The sequence below is a fragment of the Silurus aristotelis genome, assembly GCF_946808225.1.
Source record: "Silurus aristotelis genome assembly, chromosome: 4".
Lineage (NCBI taxonomy): Eukaryota > Metazoa > Chordata > Actinopteri > Siluriformes > Siluridae > Silurus > Silurus aristotelis.
The window spans coordinates 25,032,516-25,059,469 of NC_139577.1; the positions used below are offsets into that span (position 1 = coordinate 25,032,516).

The 26,954-nt window shown below is 37.4% G+C and overlaps 2 protein-coding genes and 1 long non-coding RNA gene across 26 annotated transcripts in view; 2 read left to right on the forward strand and 1 right to left on the reverse strand.

Moving 5' to 3' along the window:
* ldb3a (LIM domain binding 3a) overlaps positions 1 to 11,117 on the forward strand; it is a 45,529-nt gene extending 34,412 nt beyond the window's left edge. For 12 of the 21 annotated variants that reach the window (XM_083538342.1, XM_083538335.1, XM_083538341.1 and 9 more), the window contains 11 exons: positions 246 to 404; positions 1,231 to 1,380; positions 1,940 to 2,062; positions 5,287 to 5,343; positions 5,838 to 6,031; positions 7,034 to 7,084; positions 7,436 to 7,889; positions 8,014 to 8,194; positions 8,287 to 8,407; positions 9,438 to 9,553; positions 9,641 to 11,117. In XM_083538342.1, the coding sequence (XP_083394468.1) occupies positions 246 to 404; positions 1,231 to 1,380; positions 1,940 to 2,062; positions 5,287 to 5,343; positions 5,838 to 6,031; positions 7,034 to 7,084; positions 7,436 to 7,889; positions 8,014 to 8,194; positions 8,287 to 8,407; positions 9,438 to 9,553; positions 9,641 to 9,730 (1,696 nt within the window). In that variant the 3' untranslated portion in view covers positions 9,731 to 11,117. The remainder of the gene's footprint in view (positions 1 to 245; positions 405 to 1,230; positions 1,381 to 1,939; positions 2,063 to 5,286; positions 5,344 to 5,837; positions 6,032 to 7,033; positions 7,085 to 7,435; positions 7,890 to 8,013; positions 8,195 to 8,286; positions 8,408 to 9,437; positions 9,554 to 9,640) is intronic. The other 9 variants (XM_083538331.1, XM_083538332.1, XM_083538330.1 and 6 more) reach the window with 5 other exon arrangements.
* LOC310724447 lies at positions 5,841 to 7,740 on the reverse strand. Its single transcript, XR_014533066.1, has 2 exons — positions 6,301 to 7,740; positions 5,841 to 6,204 (listed from the first exon to the last, which is right to left on the reverse strand). It is a non-coding gene; the product is annotated as an uncharacterized lncRNA (long non-coding RNA).
* A 4,366-nt stretch (positions 11,118 to 15,483) lies between the features above and the next one.
* Positions 15,484 to 26,954, forward strand: part of bmpr1aa (bone morphogenetic protein receptor, type IAa) — a 37,308-nt gene continuing 25,837 nt past the window's right edge. Inside the window, exon 1 of one of the 4 annotated variants that reach the window (XM_083538480.1) lies at positions 15,484 to 15,816. The gene's annotated coding sequence lies outside the window, so the exon portion shown is untranslated. Of the gene's footprint in view, positions 15,821 to 25,594; positions 25,685 to 26,954 lie in introns of those variants that run through there. The other 3 variants (XM_083538477.1, XM_083538478.1, XM_083538479.1) reach the window with 3 other exon arrangements.

The window sequence follows — 26,954 nt, forward strand, 5'->3', positions numbered from 1 at the left end:
TTTTAGTTTCTATCCCCCCTATTCCCTGATGAACATCGTAGCACTGGACTAAGGAATGCTGGAGCTTCTAATATTGCATGATACTAACACAGTTGCCTTGCAGAACTTAGATTGCTGATTAACGCATGCAAACGTAAGGCTCTTGTGTGTATATTTTCAGACAGCCACTTAAAACAGGCCTGCTGTTTGTCTATATATATATGACTTTTTATGTGATTTCAATGCAATCCTAACTTCCTGCGCAGTACGCCTGTCCAGCATGCTGCGGTCTCCACCAGCACGGCATCTGTCTCTCTGTCCGCTTCTGCAGCTTTGCCCAATCAGCTTGCCGCTGGGCTGCAGGTAGCCGATCAGGTGCCTGAGCAGACTGCTGCACCCGCCTCTGTAGGCTCTAGCCATGTCAGGTAATGCTGCACGCTTTGACTTTTGCTTGTCTCAAATCATGTCACCGCATACCTTTCCATGGTTTTTCCTTTTGATTTCAGGTTTGTGCGTGTGTGTGTGATGCAACAAATCTCTGTGCAATGTTTGATGTTTATTTTATTAAAGCTAAACTTTAAGTTGTGCACAAGTGTTCATGTACAGTTGGTCAAGACCCACTAATCTAGCTCATTTTTAAATTCCCAATTATATAATGGTTCCTAAATCTAGCAGCTTCACTTCTAACTCTTGTAATTGGAATTTGAAATTCGCTCAATTAAAAAAGTTTTAGTATTTGTAATCAAAGAAATGGATCTAAGGAGAAACTTAATAATAAAATTGCAGTTGTAGAAGAGAAAGCATTTTATTGCAATTCATAGTCAGTTCTCCAGTCCAAATAATGCTTTATCCTGATTATTTATAACTCTTAACATGTTCAGCTTGATTTTTAACAGCAATTACAGTGCCCACTGCTGCTTCCATGCTCCATAACTGTGTAATGATTACAAATGTTTTTGGTATGTTTTTGAGTTGCTTTACCAATGATGGTTCTTTTTCAGCCAGCTTGAAGCCCACACACTGATTAATTCATTATTCATTTCTGACTGAAACTGAAGGCAAACCCATTTTAAATGTTTACCATTTCATGCATCAGCTGCCCCTGTTGTATCAGCCTGGGTTATATTTGGTTTTGTGTGTGTCAGCTAGAAGCAAATCATAAAGTTGCATTTACAGACCCCACAGGTGCTTTCCTCATCAGTCACTGATCCACTGGCTTTCATAACTCTTTTATAACTCTGTCTTCTACAGCTTTGTGTTACCCCCTGAGCCACAGGCTGCATCTCAAGCTGATCCTGTGGCTCACAAGGCCCAAGAGGCCCCTGTTCTCCCCCCTGAGGGGCCACGCCACCTATCGCTTGCTGCATCAGCCATTTCAACTGCTTTGACTGCTCAATCTAGGTACACCTGGCCCTCCTTTCATTTCTGTTTCGACCCAATTGAGGAGCTGTTCCAAATGATACCACTGATTATCACTAATCCCCTCTCTTTCTCAAGTGGAAGATATATAAGTCCAGTCGTTGATTTGTCGAAATGGGAGTTCTTTTACAATTCATATCATTTTTTTGCGCCAAAGCAGAGTATGGATTATATACATTGGGGTTGGGGGTGGGATCAGCAGTCATGTGCTTGCTTTTGGTTGTCTAGCCACCAAGTTGTTACTAAACATGACAAGTAGCAATGATACACATGAGAAGGTCATTTAAATTGCTAGAAGTAGCTAGGTTACTAGCTACATTACTAGCTTCTTTTAGGAAAGTCATAGTTCTAATTAGGAGGATTTCTCTATTTCCAAACAATCTGTATTTCACACCTTGCCTATAGAATAAAGGAATCCCTTATACTAGTGACTTATATTTCTCCACAAATTCTATATTTTCGCATTCGGGCCGGTTAGAGAAAGATGTAACACTGAACTGAATATCAGTCTTTCATGCCTCTCTCACTGGCTCCCATTAAGAAACCATGTGTATCAGAAAGGGCCACCACCCACTTCTGCGCTGGAGGCCCTGCCAATCACTCCATACTTCAGCAGCAGAGCTTTGCCCAAACGCAAGCAATCAGGAAAAGCAAAGAAAGTGAGGTACAGACATCCATCTGGTTTAACATCGTAGAGGGGTGTGCAGAGTGGCTGAGGATGCTGGGATATAGGGCTACAAAAGCAGTGCTTTAAATAGGACATGTGACTTCATAATCTTTTAAATCACAAAGACCTGATTTTAATAAGTGATTTTTTTTTGACAGAATTATTGTATAATATTTTCTACAAATTGTAATGACTGCTCTAAATGACAATGCGTGATGCGTTGTACACTCAGCGTCCATTTTTTTAGAACATCTGTACATCACATTCATGCAAGTATCTAACTGGCCATATCAAGTAGCAGCAGTGCAGTGCATAAAATCATGCACAGATAGGTCGAGAATAGGTCTTTTTCGGGAAAATCTGCACAAAAAAATAATCAAACCTGCCCATCTAGAACCAGCAACCATCACAGTCACTGAGATCACTGAAGCTGGTCACCTGTATCTCCATGATTACATGTATTTCGCTGCTGCCACGAGATTGACTGGATGGATATTTGCCTGTGATTGGGTGCAGGTGTATCCTGTGAGTGTATGATGTCACTAAAAGCAAGCCCTTAACCTCTGTAGTGGTCTAGATACATCAGCAGGCCTGGATGCATTTAATAAGAACTTTGATTTGACATAAATCGTACATTGTACTTCATCAGCTGTTCAGTATCTATCCTCATGATGACCCAAATGGTGTGATGTCATGACTCAGTATCCTGGTATGACATTGAGAGTGATTGTTGCGCACAGCTCCACCATCCCACGCTCGCCAGTGTTCACTCTGCACGTCCCCAGCACTTGGCACGCACTCTCTCACACACATCCAACAACACACACGTGTACTATACTAACCAGCAGCACTTCATGAACTGTAAAACCAATTGGCTTGAGTTTACTCAAACAGCGTATAGAAAATATTTGCTTTTGTCTCATTTGACTTGTTTTATCATAACTGTTCATTTTGCTAAGTACAACTGATAAATAACCCCTTAATTTTCCAGCTATTTTTCTCAAAACGGCTAACAGCTTAGAAACTACAGTGGCGCTAACTGGAACGTTATGTAGTGATGAGTGTAAGTCTGTATGCATTGAGGAGTTCGAGGGGTTGCATTTAATAATAACATTTCAAATGAGTCAAAACAGTGGCAGCAAGGCCATTGTGTCTTTGTCTTTTTATTTACATGATCAGCAAATCAATTGTCTCCTAACCATTCTGAAATCGGACAGAAGGCTTCAGGCCTGCATTTTCAATGTTCCTGCTCTGCTTCGTTTTTAATTTATGACTTCATCAACCTTGAGGTTGATGCAGTGTGGACTGGAGTGCAACTGAAACTAGTGTGGGGTGATCAGACTTTCTTGAAACATACTATATACAGTACATACATTTATTAAAATGGCGCTTTTACTAGTTAAGTTTAAATAAATGATTTTAATGTACAGATAATATACAGAGCCTCTTTTGAAAGCAAGCTACTTAAGATGAGATGCAGGTTCATGAAATTAGATACTTGTTCTAACCAGAATTAGGATGTGCTAAGGCATCTAAAAATGGCATGGTGCTGTGGAGGGTAGTGTTGCCAGTTTGATCCTGAACTCAGGTTGCTGTCTATGCTGGGTTTTGCATGTTCTCCCTGTGTCTATATGGGTTTCCTCTGGGATCTTCCGGTTCTGATTTTAGAGGTGATTATAAGGTGATTATAAATTGCTCTTGCTATGCCATCCAAGATAAATTTCCATCCAGTATTTAAGCGTTTCTGACCAACATGACAATGACGTTACTGAAGATAACTGAATGACTATAAACATGTTTTAGATTTTTTTTTTTAAATATAATGAATAGTTACTTTAGACCCCATCACATTATGAAATACTAATTAGTTTTTGCTCTATCTCTCTGAATTAGTACACTTTACCAAATAACATACTGATAACCATGAAGTGTTGTAGTGTATTGAGCCAGAACTGTATAAGTTTTAGTGTACTTCTTGGTAGCTATGGTTATCAAACTTTGAACTATGATTCCACCATTCCATCAATTTATTGTGGCTCTCCATGTTTGACCAAATTGGTGTACCCTTACTAAACACTTTCACAGGAACACCTGTATACCTGCTGATTCGTGCTATTTCCCAATCAGCTAGTTGCAGCTGGCAGCTTAAGATTAAAAAAACTAATTTCTTGGTTGATGCAACACAATGTGGTCTGCTGTTATAGCACACCCATCTTAAGGTTCAACATACTGTGCTTTTTGAGATGCTTTTCTGCTCAGCATTGTTGTAAAGAGTGAAACTGGTGTTCACAGGGTGTTTTTTGTCTTTATGCACCATTTAATGTAAACTCTGGAGACTACGAGTGAAAATCCCAGGAGATCAGCAGCTTCTGAAATACGCAAATCAGACCGTGTTCACTATGTGAACGTAACTGAAGCGCTTAACTTCTATGTGCATGATCTTAAGGTAATGTGCTGCCATATAATTGTGGATTAGTTCATGAATAAGCAGGTATACAGGTGCCTCTATGAAATTGGCTAGTGAGTGTATATTAAATAAATTATGTCATGAATTTACTGTGGCCCTTAGGGAAACCATGCCTATTAATTGTTCATCTACAGATTTACTATTTAAATTTCTGTTAAATTTTATACTATTAAAATTACAAATTATGACAGGCATAGTAAAGAAGCTGTAGCCAGTTTTGGTAAAGGTTAGGAGTCAGGCACTTTATTGAGCAAGCCAACGATGAAGAGCTTTTTTCTGTTTGGCTTGACAACCTTGTGTACATGGACACATTAGTATATGTTTGTTTAGGTCTTGCTGAGTGAATGAGTGCATGGTTTCCATAGATGAAATGCCATTGTTCCATCCTGTTTTGTTGCCATGTTCACTTATACTGTAACTTGCTGTAACAGTGACCTTCAGACATCTGCCTCTGCTGTCATCAGGCCAAGCAGAGCCAGAAACATCTGCCTAAATGTGCATGTAAATGAGTGAAGTATGGTTTTTGAAATAAAACCTTTCTGATCTGCTATGAATACAGAAAATACTAGATATAAAGTTGGACTTCATAAAAACAAAATTTATAATCTAACTGAACTCAAATACAGTTATAGGTGTACATGGCTTTCTTTTTTTTTTTTTTTTATTATTATTTTTTTTTTTAAATCGAATTTCGATTGTTGCTTTTTTTTCACACACTTGCACTATCACTTTCTTTCACTGTCCTGCATTATAGCTTCACCATGCAGTCCTCATCCAGTTACAGATCACAATACCAAACCTCCGGCATCAGGTACTGGTGCAGCACTGCTTCTTTTCCAACCCATCACTCATTCTCTTCCTCCATAACAGTGTCAGAGTAAATAACAAATCTGCTCTTCCCTCTCTCCCTCTCTATTCCTAGCCTACTGACTCTAAGGATGATACTTATGCTTTAAGGATGTTTACTTAACCATTTATGTTTTAACCCTTTTTTGACCACGATGTGTCACTGTGGTGATAGCGGCTTTCTTCTTTTTTCTGTTTATTTTTTAACACTGTCTCTTTGACAACAGGTTATCTGTCTCACAATATATGTGGCTGTGTAAAAAAAACCAATACTAATTTGTACCTTATAAAAGATGAAGAGAAAAACTCAGGTAAGGTGTCTGACACCTGGACTCTTTCATGCGGAGATAACCAGGCATTCATCCAAGTCTTATTTTAGTTTTTTTTTTACATTACAAGGAACGTTGGCTATTGTAATCAAAAAGCAGCGAGGTCACTCAAGGTATTATCTTTTTTCAGCGGTCAGTATGCACAGCAGCCACCTATGCAGCAAGCTCCAAATACTCAACAGCCTGTTCATATGCAAACAGCTCCACTGATGCAACAGGCCCCGCCCATGCAGCAGAGCTCTATCCACATCCCCGTAGGTCCATCTCCAACTAAAGTGGTCAGCACTGCCACCATTGTGCCCACAGCATATCCCACTGCTCCAGGTAACTATGGCACATTCTATCTATCACTCTTTTGTCATAAGTATTTTTTGAGAAACATTCAACATACTTGTGGGTCTATTAATGTCACCCAAAATATGCAAGTTGGTGCTTCAAGATCTTAATTTGCATATGAAAACCTAATAGGCTTCAGTTTTTTTCCCCTTTCAGTCATGCTTAGAATACATCAAAATATTTTCATGCCACTTTTTAGGATCTGGTCAGTTTGTGAACTCTAAAGTAATTATCCTAGAAGGATCAACATCTCATACATTGTAGTGGTTGAAACCATCTGTCCATCAGAACTAATGGTCTTGAGGGCTGATCACATAGTTGATCACTGATGCTTTTTACTCCTTCAAATTGGTGGAGTCGCCATCAGTTGTAGTTTCCCTAAACAAGTGCCAGTTAGTGTGCTCAAAACCATTCTGAAAAGCAGTGATTGCTGCTGCTCGTCAGATTTTCACCTGTTTCAGATCTGAAATGGTTGAAGCAGGTTTAATGAGCAGTCTGTATGGTGGGATTATATAGAACAGTAGTCTGTGGTTCACTCAGTACATGTGATGGAATAGGAAGCACTGACTTAAAATTTGCATGGAAAGATGATTAAAATCTTTGGCGACAATGTTTTCTTTATTCTTATCACATATTTAAAGCTTTGAGACAGCATTTTAGACTGGCCATGTTCATGTCCTTGTCTCTATGATTGCAATAGAGTATATCTGACAAATGTATTTTTTTTTTTACATTTTTATAATATTTGTCTGTTAGTTACACACACTAAGAACAACAAGCTGTGATAGATGCAGCAGATAATAATTACACATTGCAAGAAATGTACCCATCTACAGGCTAAAAATAAACATAGTGTGAGGTCTGTAACAGAATCTTTATTACAATTTATCATTTTGAGTACAAATGACACTGCTATAACCTTGCATTTTTCAACAGAGTTTTTTTGTCGGTTAATTGAAACTGAGATGCATTTCATGTTGTTGATTACAGCGTGTGAGTGGCAGGGGGAAAAGGCGCAGCGTGGCGTCCATTTCAGAGAAGGTAAACACACAGTTCCACATTGTGCCAAAAAAGTGTTACTTATTACATCTTTACCAAATAAGGGTTCTTAGAGGAGGGTCCCTGAAAAGGGCTCTAAGAAATAGTCCCAGAACAGGGCTCTAAGAGGACACTAATGGAGGATCTTAACAGACAGCTCTTTGGACCAAAGTGAAATTACACACTCTGTTTCAGTACCTATTTCAGTGTAGGTGTTTTAACTGGGAAGGAACTGAAAAACAAAGGCTTGTGCCCATCCAAATGAGCATACACCAGTAAGGGATTAGAACTGTTATTCATAAATTATTTCATACATTTTGAGTGATCCAATCTCGTCTTTTTTTCCTTTGACAGGCCTTATTCAGCCCCCTGCTCCGGCTCCCGCCGCTCCTGCCCCAGTTCATGTTCCTTATCCTGCCCCAGGTCATCTTCCTCCTCCTGCCACAGTTCATTTTTCTCCTCCTGCCCCAGTTTATTTTCCTGCTCCCACCCCTCCTGCTCCTGCCCCTGGCCCCACCCAATCTTCCAACAGACCCCCATGGGTCACAGATGACACTTTTGCTCAGAAGTTTGACCCCTGCAAGACCACCACCACCAGCGTCAAAGTACAGCCTCTTCCTACTGCAGCCCCACCACCTCCTGCCTACATTTCCAACCCTTCCCCTGGCCCTGCTGCCCCCAGCCCTGCCCCAGCCCCATTTATCCCTGCCCCGTTCCAACCTGTGGCTCGTGGCACAGCACAGAGAGCAGAACGCTTTGCTGCAAGCAATAGGACACCGATGTGTGGGTCCTGCAACAACATCATCAGGTGCGAAACAATAAACTTATACACACAAACATAAAGCACAGAAATTCATATGTTTGACTTTAAAAAAAGCCAGTACAATGATTTTTTTTATAATTATCATTACTTGATCACTGCTCCGATGTAGAGGGCCCTTCCTGGTGGCGCTGGGTCGCTCATGGCACCCAGAGGAGTTTAACTGCCATTACTGCCACACATCACTGGCTGACGTCTGCTTTGTGGAGGAGCAGAACAATGTTTACTGCGAGAACTGTTACAGAGAGTTCTTTGCCCCTACCTGTGCCCGCTGCAACACTAAGATCATGGGAGTGAGTTCTAGCACCTACACGCAAACAGTCACCCACATCGTTCTAAATGGTACATGTGTAGGATGTTACAATGCCCACTGTGTCCTAAACAGGAAGTGATGCATGCACTGAGGCAAACCTGGCACACTACCTGCTTTGTGTGTGCTGCGTGTGGGAAACCGTTTGGAAACAGCCTCTTTCACATGGAGGATGGAGAACCTTACTGTGAGAAAGGTACAATAAGAATACTTGCTCTATTTATCTATTAATTTCACTTGTAGGATTGTCTTATTCATTGTTGTGCTTCTTTGTGATTAGATTATAATTAGACCAACCCTCATGTTTAGTCGTAGCTGCATTTGTTCTTTCCTGCTGGCATCTTATGAATGTTATGACATTATGACTGGAAAGAGACTTTGGAGAAAAGCGTCTGCCAAATAGATTTTTCTGTATGAATTTAAACACAAAATTCCTCATCCTAAAGGAATGTTTAACCTTTTTCATCCTAATTGCCATCAACTGTTTTTGAAGCATATGTGTCATCAAAACAGACAAGGGCCATTGGTAAACTTAGCAAACAAACACTTTCAAAATGTGATTTTATAAGCACATTCGAAAATAAGAACTTTCAAATAATAAAACGTTGATAAAATGTAAATTATGCAATAATAATAATAATAATAATAATAATAATAATTATTATTATTATTATTATTATTAAGAATAATGTTTTGGATAAGACAAGTCTTATGTAGAGAGAGTTCTCATGCTGACTCCATCTAAAATTGTTAAATAAACTGCCATATTAAATGATTTTATGTATTCTTTGTTAAATTAAAAGGTTTTTAGTCTTTTTATTTTAAGTTTTAGATTATTTGGTATGTCCCTTTAAATGAGCTGTGCTTATAGAAATACTTAGAATGTATAAGAATGATTCATGCAAAACCTTTAATCAGTAATTTTGTATTTATTTAAGACTTGCACGGTTCCTGTGCTTTTGTGGTCTCTGTTTGTGAATAGATATTTTCTTTTTGGGTGTTTCAAGTACCTATATGTTCTATATCTTAGTAACTTCCTGTCTCTGTAGGGACCAGTTAAATATATTAAGTTTCATTTGAAAAGTAAAAATAAATAAATAAATTTGAATGTATAACAAATGGATTAAACTTTTCTTTCCCCCAAATAAATGCCTCAACAACTGCCCCTTAGCTTTCCTTATAAAGGTTTTTAGTGCTATATTTTAATTTTTTCAAATTTTCTTCAGATTACATCGCACTCTTTAGCACTAAGTGCCATGGCTGTGATTTTCCGGTGGAGGCTGGGGACAAGTTTATTGAAGCTCTTGGCCACACATGGCATGACACCTGCTTTGTGTGTTCGGTAAGAACAACTTTAAATATTTGCGAATATCTGCGTTCTGTTCTGTCATGCAGGTTTTATAAACGCTCGAATCGTTATCTTCCTCAGGTTTGCCATATAAATCTGGAAGGCCAGCCGTTCTATTCGAAGAAGGACAAACCTCTATGCAAGAAACATGCACACGCCATCAACGTGTAGATCCACAAGGAGTACAGCGATCATCCTGGTCACTGCATTTGCCTTAATATTGGTTAGAGCTTATTTTATAGAGGGATTCGAAATCTATTAAAATACGGATCCTAAAATTAAATCCAGCCCGACCTACATATTATATATTATATACTATTGCTAATCTAAAAATTTAATTTAATTTCAATTAAATACAGAAATATGGATTATAGTGAGTGTTCTGGGTAAATATAGATTATCTTAATGCATTTCATTTAATTTGTAATGAATTGAATATACAGAGCTTGAAGTATCCAATGAGGAAAAAATCACTTGAGTTAAACTTGAATTGATTGTATGATTATGCATGTTGCATTTGCAATGTGCTCATTTTAGTCTGGATGATGAGTTTCATTTCACTGAATGAGCTTTTTATTTAACTAGAATTTCACTTTTATTATTTCACTGTTTGCGTTAAGATTGTGGATTGTGTTGATTTTTCAATGGTAAATGAAGGCAATATACTACAGAATACAAAAAAGAGAGACAAGGAAGTATTTTTATTTTAGCTAGAGACATTTGGTATGAGGTATAGCAACCTGTTTTAACTTAAAAATAAAGTTGTTTGGGTGTGAAACATGTATTTAAAGCAGTGTTCTGGATTTCTTTCTTAGATGTTGTCTTTACTGATTTGGAGATTATATCTGTACCTGTGCCTTACGTTCCCTAAATAAGAACTTTATAATATTTCTATTTAATGAGCCTTGTTTGAGTCAACATGTTGATGCCTGGCTGAGACAGTCAGCTGGTGTGGTGTTGTTTTATTGCTGAGTTGGTTTGATGACTAATTGATTTGTTTTGTGTACGTGTGATGGGAAATGCATGCATTTTTTTAATCTGTATACATAATGCTCCACTTTTATTAATTATGAATTAATTGATCTATAATCAAATCAATGTCTGACTTTTGGTTTGTGATTTAAGAAACAGAAAAGGTGTTATGTTCTCCTTCTGTTCATGCAAGTTTCCTGTAAAAAAAGAAAAAAAATACATGCTGGTCAGCGGATCAGCTTAGGCTGAAACCCCACATTGTTGTCAGGATTGTGCCCTGCAATGGACCGCAGTCTTATTCATGGTGTTTAACTGCCTCACACCTAGTGTTCCAGAGATAGGCCCTGGATATACCACAATTTAGGACAAAGTGCTTACTGGAGATAAATGAATGAATCAACACCAGAAAATATTGAATGAATTGGTAATGCAGAACTCAACTGCTTTTGATCAAGTTACAGAGTTTCTGGAGTTGAATGAGCATTTTTTTTATTTGTTTCCACTCCTGTTAATAGCACACTCCTGCGTGTTATTCAGCTCTATATCTCACATACAGAAATGTGGGTCATATTGTAAAAGAAATAAACCTGTGCAACAGGCTAATATAAAGATTTATAGAGTATAATCTTTTACAAAATAGATTTTTATTTAAGTGTCTCGAAGCATAGCTGATTATCTATTTATATAGATTAAGGCATGTTAATATCTTATCTTTTACTGGAGTATAAAATGAAAATAGTGTTATACAGCTGTATATTCAGAGACAGTGTGAAACAATGGGGATGTTGTGTACATTTCCTCCATATATTTATTTTGTTGTACCTTTTTCAAATACTAATTGCTTTACTACATGTTTAACAGCCAGGTATCATTTTTCTGTCATGCAACATTCATGGATTGTAACAAAATGAAAGCGATTTTTGTGGGAATTTTCGTAAAAAAAACAAACCAAAAACCATTCAGAATGTGTCATATAACTTGTCAGAAACTGGCTTTAAAATCGGAAGAACTAATTGTGTTGAGATGCTTAGTGTAGTTTGCTGGCATAGATCATTTTTTGTATTCATTGGTTACTGTAGATATTTTTGCTTTGTGCCAGTTGGAGAGCACATCCAGTGCTGAACTGCTTAACATGAATGGTATCATATAATATACAGTAAATGTACTCTATAAGAAATTGTTCTTAGTTGCTCCATTTAATGTGCAAGCTTTTCATTCCCTGTCTTGTTGCTACAGCCTGCCATTGGAGCATATTAACAATATTTCAGTCATATATGTCTACATGAAGGAGACGTGGTATTGTAGCAGGTAGCATTGTGGCCTTAGACCTAAAATCGTTTTACAGCTACACGTGTTTGTGCACATGCGTGTTTGGTTTTTCTTTGGTTCGCTCTCAGTGAGAAGGATTGGCTATGCTAAATTGGCCCTACATGCAAATAGGTATTTGAATGGTGCTTTGCACTGGACTGCATTTACATTTAACATTTATGGCATTTTCCAGAGCGACTTACAATTATCTCATTCACACAACTGAGCTGTTGAAGGATAAGGTCCTTGCTCAAGGGCCCAGCAGTGGCAGTGAAGTGGTGGCCAGATTTGAATTCACAAACTTCTGATCAGAAGTCCAACATCTTAACCACTAAGCTACCCACACAAATTCACAAATAATATGGCATTTGGCAGACATTGTGATACAGAGCAGATTGGTGGTTCTGGGATTTGATCTCATGACCTTCCAGTCCAAAGTCCCATGCCTTAAACACTAAGCTGCCACCTCCCCGTCAAGCAACATTCATGGATTGTAACAAATGAAACCGATGTATATGGACTAGCTTCCTATCCATTGTACATTCTTCCTCCTTGTGGACCCAGTGCTATCAGAAAAGGCTCAGAGACCCTAATCAGTATCAAGCAGTTACTGAAAATGCATACAATTATAAATACCTCTCAAAACATGGTTTCAAATTAATTGACTTGGTGCTGATGGTGTTACTTAGATACAACTTAAAAGAGCAGTTAAGTGTAGGACAAATGTTGCCCTCCTTTACATGTGAATGTGTTTAATTCAGAAAATAAAATCCACACCCAAAACTAAATTATTATTTTTATATATATATATATATATATATATATATATATATATATATATATATATATATATATATATATATATATATATATATATATATATATATTTCAAGATTCACATATGTAACATATCTAGCATCCTTTTATAATTAGTTTGAAACTATAATTCAAATATTAATTACATACAGAAATGATATTTGGCTCTAGATTTAATGGAATTTATTTTTATTTCTCTGTGTATATATATATATATAACTTGTATGAATTATAAATGTTGTATTCATTTTGTAGGGTGTATGATCGTTCTCATGTCACAGACTACACAAAAGGTCTGATCGTTCACCACTTACAGCATACCCCCACCCTACACAGTATCATTTTAGTGTTCAAAGAATTCTGCTCAATAATGCAGCAGATAGCATTTTGGCAAAACTACATATGAACATGAATAAAGATGTGTAATATCTGGAGGGAAAAAAGGGCTCACTGTTAGTCTCCATGAATGTACCGTATTAGCCCTTTTTTTTTTATTCACTGGTTTACCATATGCTCCCACTAGCCTAATATTATTAGTGTTCTTTTAGTTGCCAGATATGTACACTGTGATTATGACTCCTTCATGTGTGTCATGATTATAATAAACATGGTATTTTGCAATATAGTGACATTTGGTTGTGGTTTGCTTTCTGAGAAATATAACCACAGTTGGCTACGAGTCAGATCTGAGGTGACTCTTTTAACTGAACTTTCATTGCTAACATGCATATACTGTCTTTGGATAGATGGATACATTTTTGTCATTGCACAGTACAAGTACACAGCAACGAAATGTAGTTTAGCAACTACCTTAAGTGCAAATAGTAGCATTGTGCAAACTGACAATAGCAGATTAATATGTAAATATATGTACAGCAAAAAAATAAAATAAATATATATATATATATATATATATATATATATATAAACCAATGGGCAGGAGCTGTTGAAGTGCAACAAATAAATATAAAGGCTCTGTGCAGTGTAGAAATGTACAGAAACTGTAGATAAAGTATATAAATTATTTTAAATTTATTTTATTTACACATGATGTGTGTAAGGACAATAGATGTAGAGAATAGAGGATATGAATTAACTATATAAGATATGTACATTGTATGTATGATTGTACAAATATTATACACAGTGTATATACAGATGATATATAGATATGTAGAAGATAATCTAGGATTAGATTAGATTATACTATCCAATGTTTAGAAATGTTTTTGTTGTTGTTTTTTTTTTTTTTTTAGAAGATTTTCTAATATTTTATTAAACATTTTGAGTCATAGGCAAGAATGAATAATCAATGATCAATTGACAAACTTTGTGTTATTTAGAAGTAATATAAATGTAAAACAATAAAGGTTAAGCAATGTAAAATAGATATGCATATAAAAAAAGAATAGTGCAAGAATGTGGTGCGGTGCAGTGGAGTGTAAACATTGTATAGACCTGTATAAACAGTAGACTTAAGTAGAATTAAAGTGGCAATGCAGAGCAAACACTGTCAACAGTGTAAACATTGTAAACAATAGTTAAAATAAATAGGGATATACACTACTGTGTGTAACTGTTACACCCCAACCTGCACCTCTGATCACAAGCTCTGGGTGGTGACCAAAAGAATGAGGTCGAGGAGACAAGCGAATAAAATAAGCTTTTTTGCAGGATGTCTCAGCTCAGCTTTGAAGACACTCTATATGGACACCTGGCCATAAGATTTGCATGTGCTTTTTGAACATCCTATTCCACATTTAGTGCCCATTTGCTGTTACAATGTCCTCCATTCTTCTGGGAAGATGTTTCACTACATTTTGGAGTGTGCTTGTAAAGATTTGTGCTCTTCACCCATGAGGGTGTTAATAAAGTCAGTTACTGATGGTAATGATGTTAAGGACTCCTGGGGTGCAGTCAGCATTCCAAATCAGAACAATGGTGTTCTGTAGGGTTGAAGTAAGAGCTCCAAAAACATCAGATGCACCTTTAGTGTAAAAGTTTGGGGAAGAACCACGCATTACTGGAAAATTCAGGTTTCACAACACTTATGTCAATATATTGTAAAGTGACGAGCTGGGACATTTGGCAGAAGCTTAAAGTTAGGTTGCTGCTCCTCTGGATCAAAAGGAGTCAGTTGAGGTGGTTTGGGCATCTGTTCATGATACATCCTGGATTATTCTGGGGAGATTTTTGTGGGAAGTCAAATAAGGACTGAATAGAGAGTGTATATATATATATATATATATATATATATATATATATATCTCTCATCTGGCCTGGGAACACCTGGGTATTCTTGAAGAGAACCTGGATGGCAGGTCTGAAGAGGAGAATCGGACACAATCACTGGTACCTCAGGGCAATGTTTAACGAGAGAGAGAGAGAGAGAGAGAGAGAGAGAGAGAGAGAGAGAGAGAGAGAGAGAGAGAGAGAGAGAAAGATGGGCAGAGTGTGTGTGTGTGTGTGTGTGTGTGTGTGAGAGAGAGAGAGAGAGAGAGAGAGAGAGAGAGAGAGAGAGAAACATCAGATACTCTTGGTATATAATATCTAAGGGACTCGGTGCAGTGTGCTCACATGTCTCGAATGGAATGACATTTCTGATGAAAATAGCAATCACTAAGTGACCACTTTCATCCATCCATCCATCCATCCATCCATCCATCCATCCACAAATCCACCTTTATTAGCCTAGGTCAACACAAAGCCAATTTTATGAACTACAATACACATTCTACAGGATCGTCCTGAACACATGTTCATACTCAAGTTCCAGTTTTCAGTCCACCTCCACCTACCTAGTCTAGGTTTGTCCGTGGGGAGGCGCTGCTGAGCTGCAACTTCACTATTTGGAAATGAGACTCATTTGTCTTCTGTCTCTCCGATGTCCAGGCGCGTTGGGCGAATAGTTTGATGTTAGCAGGGGTGTGATCAGGACTTTCTCTGAGTCGTGGGCAGCTACTGAGTGATAGAAAACGACCTGGTGATACATTCACTGGAAAGGATTTCCTCGTGTCTGCTTTTGCGGGGTGATCGATTCGCTCCAGACTGGTGCCTCTTGGAGAAGTTATTCAGCGCCAGGCGACGCGGATTGTTCGGGGCTTACACACTCACACAACTACCGTTTCACTAAAAGTCTAAAACGACGATTAGAAAAAACGGTAAGTAATATAATAACAGATATTGCCTCAAGATTTTAAGTCTTTTGCTCGTGTTTGTAGTTACGCTTTCATTTCCCTGTTCACCTTCACCTCATCAGCGAGCCATCTTACCTGTCTCCGGAACTAGCTAATTCTCTCTTAGCCCCCTCAACACTACGGGGTGTGTGTTTTTACTTACTTAAAAAAAGTACTTCAAATATATATATTTTTTATATATTATTCGTTTAAAAACCGTTCCCCGAACAGGTTTATCATAGTTATAGCTATAGATAGCTACTCAGGGTTTGCTTGTGAACGTTATTGTTCGTTGGTTGCTAGCTCCCCGCTAACACATCCACTTAGCGCGACGTGAAGCTAGTCGGCTATTTACAGTCCATTTCCCTCAGTATGGATACAGAGACATCGCTTTTTGGTGTATTTTAAAATATTTGGTTTGTGTATAACATTTTAGAAAGTTACAGCGAACGTGCTTAAACAACCTGTTAGCTAGCAAAGAAGTTAGCCGAGCAGAAAGAGAAAGAAGCGGACGCAGTTTGGAGCAGTTCGGCTTGTATTTAGGGACGGATTCTGGATAAATGAGTTATTAGCTATTTGTTTTGGATATACAAAGCAGTAATAAACAACAAAACTTGGACACGAATTGAAGAATTTCCAAACATTATTTTTTATTATAATTATGATTTGCATAAAGTGTTTTCCAGTTGGTTTTTCCTGCTTCCTCGTCTCACACTGCTTATACAGGTGTGTGTATAGTTTATTGTTTTCAACCGCAACAGTTTACTTCCTCTTTTTATTTCCAGGGAGGGAAAATATAAATGTGCATTTATTAAGAGGAAAAAAATTAGTTGTGATCGTAATCTTTCCTTCTTCTGAGTTGCAGTCTGGTTACATATTTAAGTGAATAGTAGAACAGTACTGTTCATGTTGCACATTTGTGGTCATGTGATTATATTTCCATTTACCTTCAATGACTTTGCAGACATCTTTATTTTGGGCAACTTACAATTATCTCATTTACACAGGGGAAAAAAAAGATGATGGGAGTTTGTGGTCCAGGAGTGGTGCCTTGATGGTGCTGGGATTTGAACTCATGACCTTCTGATTGAAAGTCCAATGTCTTATTTGCAGTCATGGTAGATTTTCACAAGGCAATTTAATTTTTAATCCGGATACCAGCTGGAAATCACAATGTTATACAAATATACAATCCGGACAACTTTCTTGATGCTATATTATTATAAAGCTGTGTTATATCAAATGGGATGCTGCAAAACATCTCTAATCGTCACACGTCTCTTATCAGTCACTCGTCTTCACATTATGTGTTCTCAGGTCAGAGCTCCCTGAACCACATGCAAAACTTTGTTGAGCTTGCGCTTCCTGTGTCCATCATACCCATTCGCTGTTTGGGAGTCTTGCGAGTGTGGGTTTAACCGCTGTGCTTTAACTTCCCGATACATTTGTACATTGGGATATTGGAAGTTCAGATGTGAGCAAATGATACATTTGATGGCTTTTCCACCAGACAAGTGGAAGCTCCAATGTGCTCTTTTAGTTGTCCTGAAATCTAATGTACAGCAAGCCAGGTCTTTTTTTAAATGCATTAATGCAATGCACATTTGTTTGTTTGTTTGTTTGTTTTGTTTGTATTATAACCAGAAGGAGACCGCATTGTTTCATTCCATTTTTTTTTTTTTTTTTTTTTACAAGGCATTTGCTGTTATCGGCTTAAAACGATATTAGTGTATATATAATGCTTTTTATATGGTAACTGTATAAAAATATGCGCATAATCTTTTTGGCCACAAGTCTAATCAGCAAACAGTCAAATATACTGTTGAAGGTGTGAATTTAACAGGTTTAAACTCTTCTGCAAAATCTCTGAACCGTATAAACACACTAATGATTCAGATCTAAGCACCTAGTCAATTGTACCATTTAAAAATGTGGGATGGGAGATTCTTCTCAAGGACAGGAATTGCACTGGTACATCATAGACAATGCAATATGTCACATCCCTTGTTTCTACATAGCTACATGTTTTTTTTTTTTTTTTTTTGAAAGAAAAGTTTTATTTGTAGCACTGATGACACAAAGTCAAAACTATATCATCAGTCAGATCGTGCCCAGGCTGATGTGTGTTATGCAGCAGGTGATGCAGTTTCGATGTACATGCTATATTGTGATACTTTCGCCAATACAAGGTCATTGTGTCTAACCATAGCTACATACCAGATGTGGATCATTTTTTATTTTTTATTTTTTGCAAAAGCCTAGGTTGGAGGTTATGGCCAGTGTAATTCAGTGTTTTGAGTTTTACCTGCAACAGAAAGTCTTCATGGTGCAGTTAGAGTGGCTAATTATTATTATAATTTTGTATATAGCCAGTAGTTTTAAGCCTAGAAAAAATAGAAAATATAATGAGAATAAAGCCATCAAAATAGTAATAATAGATAAATAGTTGATGTTTATGTATCTTCTAAATGCGAATCATGTCATTGTTTTGGAGAACATTAGCTTATAAATTATGTTAATTCTAACAAATTCATCCTAAAACCATCAAAACTTCCATTTTTATTTTTAAGGGGCCTTAAAACTTACTTGTCTGACAGGAAGTTATTTTTAAGGGTTGGGGGATTGGGGATTCAAAACTAATTGCCTGGATGTGAAATCTGTTTAGATACCCAGGCAATTCATTTGTCCCTCCTGCAACTGTTCAAATTTTTTCCGGCTGGCCTGCACACAGTCTCAGCTGCGATTATAAAGTAAATATGCCATTTGTCAATTTCTGAGCTTTTAAAACGTTTCCAATGAGTTGGTCACAGGTGCACTTTGATTGCATAAATGATGTGGTATTTATTTGTCTATTAGTGCATAAAGGTACATTCCTTCTTAGTTAGAAAAATGTGTGTCCCCCACAGGATTTAGCGTTAGTGCTTTGAGGTTTTGCATTTATCTCTTGCAGTCTGGTTTTAATTTGTAGAGACTTGGGGGGGCAGCTGTGTGTGTGTATCTACTCCTTTACCTACTGCTCCATGCCTAAAGCATTAGCTGGTACAGGGTCAAAAGCCAGATGGGGCCTAATATCATGGTCCAAGTCCATCAGAAAAGCGAAAGTTTGACACTTGGCTATATACATGTGCCAAACAGCTGTACATTCCTCAGCTTCTCTCACAAGTCTGCATTTAGGGGGAAAAACATCGTTTTTTTTCAGCACTGGAAAAAATGAACAAAAGAGAGGTGAGAGTAGGCCACGTGTAATGTTAGGACACAGGAAATATCAGCGTTGTTCATGCTGGACTTTTTCTCTAGAGTTATACAGATGCATGAGCATAAAGTTTACAGGTTTAAAAAGCGGGTTAATACATTTGCTGAACCAGACAGTGGCTTTCAGTACTATTGAGTTTGCTTATATGATGCACATTTCTACCACTGGCCAAAAGAAATGTATGGATTTAAAATGTGGTTCTTGTTCCAGTCTCAAGAGTGTTGACCGGCCAATCACTATCATTCGATCACAGTCAAAATATCCCTCCACTAACAGTAGGGGCATTAACATGCTGTTTAGAATTCCCTTCTGTACTGTATTTATGGCTTTCCAGATGTTATTTCTGTTTACACACTGACGAGTGACCAATTAAAGGAAAAAAAACAGCATAATGTCTCGTTTTTGTCTCCAGAGTAGCTGTAATATGGCCCGGCAAAAATTCTCTGGAATCCATCCACTAGATATTCCCTCTGTTTTATTTTTTTTGTTTCTGTTTAACTCAGAGCTTGTTGCGATACGCGATTGCAATATAATAAATGGTTTCTTGAGTCCACTTGATTGGTTATCAAGGAAATTGAACACAGATTAGTGATAATGCTGAAATGTGTATTGGTAAAAGGTTGTCAAAATCAATAATTAATGTAAATCTTTTTTCTCCAAGGTACAGTTGAATAAAATAAAATAATAAATAAAAACATACAAATCTTTACAAAAATAAGAATTTTGAAGTATTTTGTCCAAACAGGGAATGTCCTGCCGCTGCCCATTTAAATTATTTACCTCTTTTTCTGCTGAAGTTTAAGATACAGTATTTGTTTACATACTTGAATTCATGCAATTATGCAATCATTAACTTTTTTTTTTATGGAAGATTGCTAATGATTTGTATAGTGTGAGACTTGAGCATTGTGCTGGGAGCACAGAGTCATGGTGGGGGTGACGATAGGAATCTTGCTCAGGGTTCCAAAAAGCTAGAAATGGCCCTGTTTACACAGGATGTAACAGACACCAGAGCGAGAGAGAGAGAGAGAAAGAGAGAGAGAGATCCCAGGCAGAGCTGATGGTGTGTATCGGGATGTGTGGGAAAGCGGAGGATGCCAGGTGAAGGCGCGCTAATCCGCAAGTGTGTTACACGTTACACGGTCTCCATGCTGCACACCGGAAAGTCACGTGACCACACATGCACTGTCTAAACTGAAAATATCTGGTCTTTTTTCTTTTGTTAGCATCGTGGAAAATCTGCAAACTGTTCTCAGAAAGTATGTGTCCACACACGCACTTATTCATTTCATTACATCGAAATGTTTGCCGTCATCTATTCACACAAACCGACATCGCGATTGCGATACGATTAATTGTGCAGCACTTCCACAGACCTATGCAAGTGTTAATTCCAAATGCATATCGCACACTGTTATTAAAGAGCTCGTCCAAAAAGTGCTAGATGGATAATAGAAAATACTATTGCAAACCTGTTTTGCTTGAGTTGTCACAGCTTTGCAGAAGCTTTACAGTAAGTGGATAATTTTGCCCACAGACGTATGCTGTAGCCGGATGGCTAATCTTATCAGTTAGACTTCAAACTGAAAACACAGTGCAATTCTTTTTCTTTTTCGACTACTTAAAAAGGGACAGCACAGAACATGTGAAACGCATCAGCACTGTGGGTTTTACTATGAAAAGCAGCAAATCTGTATTACAGCTGAGCATGCACCCAACATGTTCCAAGAAAAGGTTCCCTCTGCGATAAAAAAAAAAAACAACATTGCACATATTGTTTTCAAGTAGACTATTTTAATTTATGTATACTTGTGTTTAGGGGTGTAACAATACACAAAATTCACGGTTCGGTACATACCTCGGTTTTAAAGTCGCGTCCGGGTACAATTTCGGTAGGGTTTGGGGGAGGAAATGCAAAACATAAATTTGCTTGTCGTTTTTTATTAACACAGTTTATTATTATTGGCATCAGTGATCAACAACATTGGGGATATATATATATATATATATATATATATATATATATATATGAGATAGATAGATAGATATAGATAGATATAGAGATATAGATAGATATAGATAGATATAGAGATATAGATATATATTAGATAGATATATATAGATATATAAGATGTATAAAGATAAAATAGAAAAGAAATACCATTAATACAATACACGTCTTCATTATATTAATTCAACTGATTCAGAAATTAAATTGATTAAATAATATTAAATAAATGGACCCCATTTGGTTAATACAGATTTGTGTATGTTTTACATTTAATATCAAATTATCTAAAGATATGATCTTAACTGTCTACTTACTTCAGCAGACTTTAGCAAATGTTATTTCTTTCATCCTTCATTTATTCACTCCTTTTGATATGTGGAATTGTCAGGATTTTCTCCTTTTAAGAGAATATAAAGCAAAGGTTTATACAATGCACTTTGTGGCTTATGTTTATTGTTCTTTGTCTCATATAGGACTGAATAAATAAAGCTAAAATAAGTCACACTAATAGATGTCATTGTAAAATTATTATTTTTATGATACATTTTTATTTGTTATACAAAAAACATTGTAGCCTATGTTATAGTCTGTCACTTGGTTTGTTGCATTTTTTGCCACATCAATGAGTCTCATAGAAGTCAGTAAACCAATCCCTTATAAAACAACTATGTTTGCCTGTCACATCATGCAACAAACATAATCGCAAATTTTTAATTCATATTATCATCAAGCTATTTTGGATGTAGACTGTTTGACTCAAAAGCCCTGAGTTATCATTTTAAGTTTTCAGTTGAACATGGCCATTCACCCCAGTACAAACACTGGTTACTGTTCTGATACCATCTCACATCCAGTTCCAGTCAAACTGTTGTAAGGTTTGATTGCAGTGAGAGAAATTCAGTCATGCATCTGACCCAAATACAGGAAGTGAAGCAAGCAGTGTTTTTTCAGATGAAGTGGTAATTGTTTTTGTTAGCTGGTGAGCCTTGACGCGCAAACTGCACAAAATGACAGAGCTAATGGGATGTGTTCTGGGGATTTGGACAAACAAATGAATAAATGGTGGATGTGATAAAGCTAGTCTTTATCATAAATGCCAGTAATTATTTGGTGATTATATTTGAAGTTCTTTGTGTTTCACAGATTAATTAATAAATTTTTTTCCTATTGTTATTAAATTAATTAGTTTTTATTCCTCTCTGCAATTTATTTGTTCTTTCTTGAAAATATACAAGTCTAAAAAACAAACAAAAAAAATAACGAAGCAAAAAAACAACCTGAAACACTAAACTAACGTTTACAAAACAAATGTGCTGCTTACTTACTCATACTAATTCCTTCATGCTCTTCTTACCATTTGTACAAGCATGAGTATATTTACTTCAAAAGACTGTGAAGGGCTTCAAAAAGTCACTCACTATTCTGCCTCATGCTGTAAATGTATATTACAGTGGAACCCGGTTATGTCGATGTCCTAGGGGGTTGCCAAAAAGCATCGAGATAACCGATGATCGAGATAAACCAAAATCCATATGGCGGCAGTATATTAACGTGCTTGAAATTTCTTTATGTACATTATGTGCGTTAATAAATGAGTGTGCATGCACGTTTTTTTTTTTTTACACAACAGCGTTGCCGCGATTTGTTTGATGAAGGCATGCTATAAAAATGTACAAACAGTACATGTTTGTTAACTGTCAGGAATCAACCTACCACGCCCCCTTCGGCAGGTGCTTTCTCTGAAGCTCCCGGCTTTAATCGCGCACATATGATGCTCGTTTAGCATCATCACCAGCTCCTATTTAAACTTCCACACTCTCACTGTCCGTTAATGTTGGTATATGTTGGTTCACGGCGGTCGATTTGTTATCGCTCATGTGTATCCCGGTACGTGTCGGCACTCTCTCAACGGCTGCGCTCCTACCAAGCGTAGCTTTCACCTCCCGTTCATCGCATAACATTTAACAACAAAAGGCATATGTGCACTAACTAACAGCAGAGATTCACCAGTATACAATACAACACCTGTAGCATCTGTAAGGTTTGATTTTTTCTCCACTTTCACAAGTTCTTCTGCGGCTGCACAGTGCCGATCGAGATAACTGACGTTAAATGGCAAATTTTTCCCCCCTTGTGCTCGAGATGTCAGGGTTCAGCGACATAAAGTCGACATAACTGATAAAAAATGCTTAGACAAAGCGAGAATTTGGCGGTTCCACTTCAAAAACGTCGACTTAATAGGGTTGTCGAGTTAACCGAGGTCGTGATAAGTGGGTTCCACTGTATATGGAAAAAAGATGATTTGTATGTGCCTTTTGAACATCCCATTCCACGTTTAATCTTAATTTGCTCTTATAAAAAAACTCTTCTGGGAAGATGCCTAGATTTGGGGGAAATTGTGCTCAATCAGGGACGATGGTGTTGGTAAAGTCAGGTACTGGTGTACGATGAGGAGGCCTGGGGTGCTGTCAGAGTTCCAATTTATCACAATTTAGTCCAAATACATGTTATTCCAACAGCATTAACATTTATATTCTAAACAACAACAAAAAAGCAATACATACAACATGAAACATATTTATATTTTTATTAACTTGCTGTGAAATTTGGAGAAGTGTAGTATGCAGATTGCTTGTATGATACCGTTAATGGTATTTCTTGTAGTGAACCTGGGAAGTATAAAGAGCTAAAAACAGGTCTGTTCTGTTGGGAAGTTCATGCAGGGACAGGAGAGATGTTGCGTGTCAAACATTAAGAGCGAATGACAGCTCTATTGAGACTGTCTCATAAAAAATTACATATGGGAACATGTCAAATCCAAAACACCACATAAATCGTAACCGTTCACCTCCTTCATCAGCCGCATGGTGCAGGCGGACACGTTTGGTGTCTCGTTTCTGCGGCGCGTTGCATATTCACTGAATGCATGCGTGTGAGGTGGAGAACATTAACTGTCTCAATAACAAGCGAATTACTCAGGTATGTAACCATTCTGCACAGTATTTGAAGCAGAGAGAACAGGCTCTTGGAGAAAATCCCCCAGCACGCAATTCCTGAGCTCTGAAAAGGAGACATGCTTGGAATGTCTGCAAGCTAATGGTCCCTAACTGCCAAGTTTAATTATTTTGTGCTTACGAAAATGCAAACTGATAAAGTGTGGCTGATTTTGGAGAGGAGTCATTCATTTGTATAATTTCTGCTACTGACATGCATTTTATTTGTTTATTTTTTTCCAGTTGTAATTTTGGTTTTTTGTTTTTTTTTTATAATCTTTTTGTAAAAATCTTTTTTTTTTTATACAGTTGCATCTTGCCTCTCCTTTAACTCTATACTTTTTAAATGTATACATAAGACATGTTGCTTATCCAGGTTATCCCAGACTTACGATGAAGATGCGTTCCACTGACCTTATTGTAACTCAAATAATCTTCGAAACTCCTAGCTTACCAAGGAGTCTAAAGGAATGGTGATCAGTATAAGGGAGTATACTGTTATTTTATGATAATTGGACAAATTGCAGCACATTCGTCGGCATATTAGTTGGAATAAAAGGTGAGACGCGTTAAAACACGAAATAAAATATGCACTCTAACACCAGGACAACTGGGCTCTGTCAACCTTTGGCAAGAGTAATACATCTCAGAAGGCAGGAGATGTGTGCATCCTGGTAGCATCCCAACATATCGTACAAGAATTAAAATGCTGCGTAATAATGTAAATATTTTTTTAATTTTTTCGTATCGTCATCGGAAAATTCGTAAGTCGAACCATGGTAACTCGGGTAACTCACCTGATATCATAGTCTGCCTATAAAATCACAGTCATGTGATTTAAAGCCGATCAATAAACGATATTAACAAGTCTCCTTGTACTTAAATTGATGCAAACCTGTGAGTTTTTTCGGTCTCTGTTTGTACGTATATCACAATTCTTGTGAATCCTTGTGTATGAACAATTTTACATGTTGCATATGTTCTTCTGCGGTTCAATAAATGAGGCATTATGTTTATCATGAAGAATTTCCAGATCTGTCTGAGCTGGGTGCAAAAACACAAATCTGGTACATGTCCCTCAGCCGCTCATCACTTACTAATTCTTCCAGTGCACACAAACACACTATAGTGCCAAAGTGTATTCTCTTTATCAAGAAGTTTTAATACAAACTAAAAGAAAAAGTATTACACAAGCAGTGAACACCTGCAAAAACTTGAACACAAACACAACTTTTTTTCCCCAGCTCGTCTCTTCTGTTAGGACATCATTCGTTTTCCCGCAGCCTGATTGATTGAGTTGCCCTGGAGCTATAGAGGAGTGTATTTCAATCTGCGCAGCTCAAAGAATCAGGTTGCTTCAGGAGCCTGTGGCGTAGTGGCACAGAGCAGGAAGGTGGTTAGAGGAGGAGGCGGGGGAGGCCGTCGAGATCAAGTTTCTTATGGCTGCCTGTGTTGTTTAGCCCATTGCACCTTTTTAAGGCTGCCCCCTCAGCTCTGACTAGCGCTGGAGACAGGATGGCTACGCAGCAAGAAGAAAGCAATCGCTCTCCTCCTCACATCTAATATCCACCTCAGCTCAGGAGCCTCCTGCACAGCGTGAGCCTCAAGCCTAACCCCCTCATTACCCAAGCACTGATATTACGACTGTTTTGTAGCGAAGGTGGATGTGAAGGCAGTTTTTTTTTTATTTTAATTAAATTTTTTTTATTGTCTTCACTTTCTGTCCAGCATTGCAACAGAGTGTGAGCGGTGTATTGACGAAGCCCCCAGCTGTCCTTTAATGGTATCGATCCTGCTTTAAATACCCTCTGCTATCAGAGTAAATTATTTAGAGCGGCACCAGATACGCCAAACGCAAAGACAAGCTGGAACCCGGGGCAGTCCAGAGAGATTTTTGTCTCTTGTTAGAACTCTGCAGACTTACTTTATTATTTAGGGGATGCCTCCCTGATTGTGAAGTGCTTGCATAATGGAACTAATTGTGTACTTTGTGTTTTGTTTTTTTTTCTTTTTTAATAATGTATAACTGAAAGCTTAAGTAATGTTATGGCAGAGCTTTTAAGTGGATGTTTAACAGGTCTTTCTATGCATCTATACTATATCAGCATAAGTTTATGGACACATGACCATTAGATTTGTGCTTTATGAACAGCCCATTCCATGTTTAGTCACCATTTAGTGTTGTTATACCCTCCATTCTTTTGGAAAGATCCTTTTCACTAAAGTTTGGAGTGTGCTTGTGGAGATTGGTGCTCATTCTGCCACAAGGGTGTTTGTAAAGTCAGGTACTGATGCAGGGTTAAGAGGCCTGGGGTGCAGTCAGTGTCCACTTTCATCAATAGTGTGTTTAATAGGATTGAGGTCAGAGCGCTGAAACAACCTTTGTGCACAGAGGTATTTCATGATAAAGCAGGTTTGTCCCTCCTGGTTTGAGTGAAAGAAAAATTTCATGCTACCACATCCAAAGATATATCATACAATTATGTGTTTCCAACTTTGTGGTAAAAATCTGGGAGGAACCGCATATGGATAGAAAAATTGTGTACTTTTTTGTATAGTATCTGTGTATGTCCTGAATTCTCTGTATGACGACAAGGTTAGTCAGTATAGATCAGCATCATGTAGAAGAAACAAAATGAGAAATATGAGATATATATTCTATAAGAAACATCAAGGTTTCCCCACAAAGGTTTGAATCATTCATTAGTGATTGCCTTTGCATTAGTTTCAATCTGTTGTCCAACAGATTTTAAAATTTCTTTAGATATCATCAGCCACTACCTCAAGCCTTCCAGCAAAACAGTCAGGGAGGAATTTAGATAGACAGAATAGTCTCAATATTGCATGTTTATTCTTGTAGGTGTTT